This window comes from Paramisgurnus dabryanus, chromosome 24 (genome assembly GCF_030506205.2).
Source record: "Paramisgurnus dabryanus chromosome 24, PD_genome_1.1, whole genome shotgun sequence".
NCBI classification, from domain to species: domain Eukaryota; kingdom Metazoa; phylum Chordata; class Actinopteri; order Cypriniformes; family Cobitidae; genus Paramisgurnus; species Paramisgurnus dabryanus.
In genome coordinates, this window is record NC_133360.1 from 231,064 (window position 1) to 235,246 (window position 4,183).

Genomic DNA, 4,183 nt, shown 5'->3' on the forward strand with positions numbered 1-4,183 from the left:
ACGAGCTGCGCAGCTGCCGGTGGGACGTCACAATGTATAGGCGGGGCGAGGAGGCGGGGCGTCAGCATAGTGTGCGGTAATATTTCACACATATTCATCAAACAATATCACTTTTCTATCAAACCTGGATTAATAGGGGATTATTTTGGTAAAACAGTTGTTAAATTCTGACGGGTATTTGCGTTCATACACTGAATTTCTTGAAAAATTCCGATTACCAGTTAAACCAATTCCAAATAATGTTGTATTTATTTTAAAGAATTCTAGTTCATTGCAAATTAATATGGATGACTTTTGTGGTGGTACATCAGTAATGTTAATATCTTGAAACAAAAATGTAGCAACAATATTATAAGAAATACCCTTTGTTTTGTTTCTTTTCCTGCAGCAAGATTTTTTTTGTTTTTTTTTATTTGGTAATACTGGGATAAAACATGGAAAATACTGAACAAGTTTTGTGTCAATAATAAAATTAAGGCTGTGTCTACATAGAGTTTAGCTTATTAAACGTGTTTTGGAGAGATTTAAGCTACATATTTAATATGCTTGTGAATTTTGTAAACAGGAAAAATAAACAACTTTGCATCAGTTTTATCATTGTATCTACTCAAGACTTTTCTGGATAGATGTGGAAAATCATATTAGTAGAAAATTGGGTCATGTGGTAGAAATTGATTCTTGACTGGAATTAATTTTTGAGAGAGAACATTTGGAAAGTAATGAACAATATATTATACAGCTATTTATTAGGACAAAAAACTAAACATGTAACATTTTATAAATGATTTCAAATTATACAGTACCCCATTGGAAAAAGTAAAAAAAAACAAAAAAGCTCTGAAAACATATAATACTTTAAAAGTACTCAATTTATGTATGTTTTTCTCTTTTATTCTCTTAACATGTGAATAATACCTTATGTGGCATTGAACAAAATATGTTTTGTACTTGATGTTGATATTCAATAAAAATGTTAAAAAAAACACACACCACATATTCATCATATTATTCAACGTAATATCACTAATGTGATGCCCAAACATGTATTTATTACTTACAAAATATATAAGTATTAAATATTCATATTTATAAATCATTGTAATATTTGATATTAAACATCATCCAGTCAGCCTAATTTTAGGCATGCGAGGTTGTTAATTCACGAAATAAATAACCACATAATCAAAATAAATCATAACAAGTCTCTTTATTGACACAAAAGGAGGAATAAAAGCACAGTATTCAGATCGGTCAGTCAATGTTCTCATTTTGGTGAATACTAACTCTTGTGTAAGATAAGGCATAATCTTAATTATTGGGTTTAACACACAGAACATTACAGTACAAAATTACAGCATCCCTCTAAATACACTGTAAAAATTGCTGTAGTTATGCAGCTGTTTGCCATTAACTTACTGTAGATTTAAATGTATGTTATTTACTGGCAACAGTTTGTTGAAAGTTAAATTAACAATAACAAGTCTTTACATACAAATTCTGGGAACCAGAAATCCTCATCAACCTTTTTCAGTTTTTTCCTTCAGATTTCGGTTCCCAGAATGCTTTGCATGAGGCTGTTATTTTATAGTTTTATTCTGTAAAGATAAAGACTTGTTAATGTTTAATGTTCATTTAACTTTCAACAAACTGTTGCCAGTAAATAACATCAATGTAAATCTACAGTAAGTTACTGGCAAACAGCTGACAGTAATACTGTAATTTCTACAGACATCTATATTGAAAGTAAAGCAGCTTGACCTCCTTACTACAGCCAAAACATGACTTTTTCTCATTATGGACTGACTCGAACAAATATTTATATAACTTTCTGACTAAATAACAAGTGCACAGTTTTTTGGTAAATGAAATTATTAAATAATTAAGAGATTTCACGCTAAGATAGCTCAACAGTGATGTTTTCAGAATAATATACTTTTCTTACTATTGCTTCTGTACTACTCTGTACATACTACTGTAGTGTTATTGTATATCTGTGTAATGTATGCATGTATTCTGTGCACAGTATGAACATTTTCTGCTTTCATAAATACCCACATGACAAACTGTATTTCTTATAATGTGCAGAATGCAGCACTGCATGTGATCCCACAAAGCAATGAGGTCCATTTGACCCATGTTTTACAGTATGAAGAATAAACCTGAAGTAATATCAGCCACAACTTTTTGAAACTTATTTTAACGTTTAATTCGGTTTAGTTGTAAAAACAGATGAACAAAAGTTTAAAATAAGTATAGTTTATTGGTCTACCTGGCTGTTTAAGTGTTTTAGTCTGTAGCTAGCATGATGTACCGAAATTACCATGATTTAGCATAATGCTAACATGATTTATCCTAGGGTGAACATGCGTGTCATTGTCCACGGACATGTCCTGGCCAGGATTTGGGGTGTGTCCTCCGGAAGTTGCATTTGTTGACCGCATATGTCATCAAGGATCTCACATTTTGGTAAAAAAAAACATAATAAAATTAAGATTTATTTCTCTTAAGACATACAATCATTGTAGGCTATTTGCTTTTCTTAAATAGAACCTAAAATATAAAAATAAATGGTGTATGCGGTCAACCAATGCGACTTCTGGAGGATGTACCCCAAATCCGAGCCAGGACATGTCCGGGAAAAATGGCAATTAAGTTCACCCTAATTTAGCATGAAGTTAGCATGATGCTACAGAACATTTTGTGAAAATATAAACTCCAAATCCAATCATTAGATTGTGAGACGTTAGTCTGGAATTCACAGACAGGATTATTTGAGCAAGTATTAAAATCAGTTTCTCCTTATCTTACCCCAATTCACAATGTGGTGAATAATTTCTGTAATAATGGTAACTGTGTTCTTTGATTTTTAAAGTGTGCAGTTACTATTCAGTAAATAGTTCTCAGCTCTCATGTTTGTGTATTATGTAGTGTCACAGTTATGTAAATCTGGCATTTAGTGTCTGATCCTGAGTAGAGGTGTCTGTGTTTGTGTGTTTTCACAGATGTGTGTTTAAGTGAGATCTGTGGGAATGCTGCGCAGTGAGCGTGTGTTGCGCTGTTGGGTTCATGATGTTTTCAGTGATGTACGCCACCAGCAGACAGATGATGACCAGCATCACGCAGATGGCCCCGCCCACCGTTGTCATGGCGATAACGATGTCCTGCATCCCGTCGGGCGCGAGGCTGAACTCCACGCAGGCTTCTGCTCGCTCGGTGGCGTAGGGTCGCACGCAGAGGCGGTAGTGCACGTTTGTGTGCAGCTCACTGAGTAAATAATCCCTGCAGCTGCTGCCTAAATGCACGCCTGCGCAGTCGAACTGCGTGTAGCTGCCGTTCCACCAGCAGCTGAGCCTGAAGCCGCCCGTCTGGCCCGGTGCGGGGCTCTTTGTTGGGGCAGTAGAGGTCCACTGAACGAACACGCTGCTGTTGGACAGGAGGTTGGCGGTGAGCTGCCCGCCGGGTGACGTCACCTGCCGACATGAAGGAGCCGGGCACGTGAAGTCGGTCTGCGTGTACCGAAAACACAAGCGCCCCGGGTTACCCGCGCTCATGGTGCGGTAGGCGCACAGTGGCCCGATTTCTCCCCCAGAGCCCAAAGCGGGCCACCGCCTCACTGTCCCGCTATTATCCATTAGCTTTGGCATCATCTCGGGATTATTGATTCCTAGAGTGTCGTTATTATTGCTGCCGGGGCTTTCGTATTGCATGAAACGGACGGCGCTGGTCCGGTTCGGTAAAGCAGAACTCCCGGTGTTGAGAAACAGCAGAAGAGCTAAGCTGCGGAGGAGATCCGATCCCTGACGGCGTGACATGTCTGATCTAACGGCTTTATATCACTAGACACGACGGACAGATGCGGAGAATAACGGTGCACGTGCGGTCGCCATCACACCGGTGCACGAGACGACCTGAAGGAAAACAGAAAGAAACCGTAACCGACTCGTGCTTTAAACACACGCGCATCTATGAACACAAGAAACAAAACAACACATTCGTTTGATTTATAAACACGTGAACAAATGTCGTTCATTTATCATTTAATCTAAATACAGATTTAATGTTAGCAATAAAGATGTTACCTTCGAAAGACTAGATCATCAAACACTACAGCCTGCCATCGAGAACGCGCATCTATCTGTGCCCGCGCTTGCGCGTTTATTCGCGCATCACAGAATGATGTGTT

General features: G+C 38.0%; 1 protein-coding gene across 1 annotated transcript; it reads right to left on the bottom strand.

Moving 5' to 3' along the window:
• Positions 1-1,188: 1,188 nt before the first annotated feature.
• fndc10 (fibronectin type III domain containing 10) lies at positions 1,189-4,183 on the bottom strand. Its single transcript, XM_065243119.1, has 2 exons — positions 4,080-4,183; positions 1,189-3,908 (listed from the first exon to the last, which is right to left on the bottom strand). Exon 2 carries the CDS (start codon positions 3,810-3,812, stop codon positions 2,997-2,999), a length of 816 nt encoding a protein of 271 aa, XP_065099191.1. The 5' UTR covers positions 3,813-3,908; positions 4,080-4,183; the 3' UTR covers positions 1,189-2,996.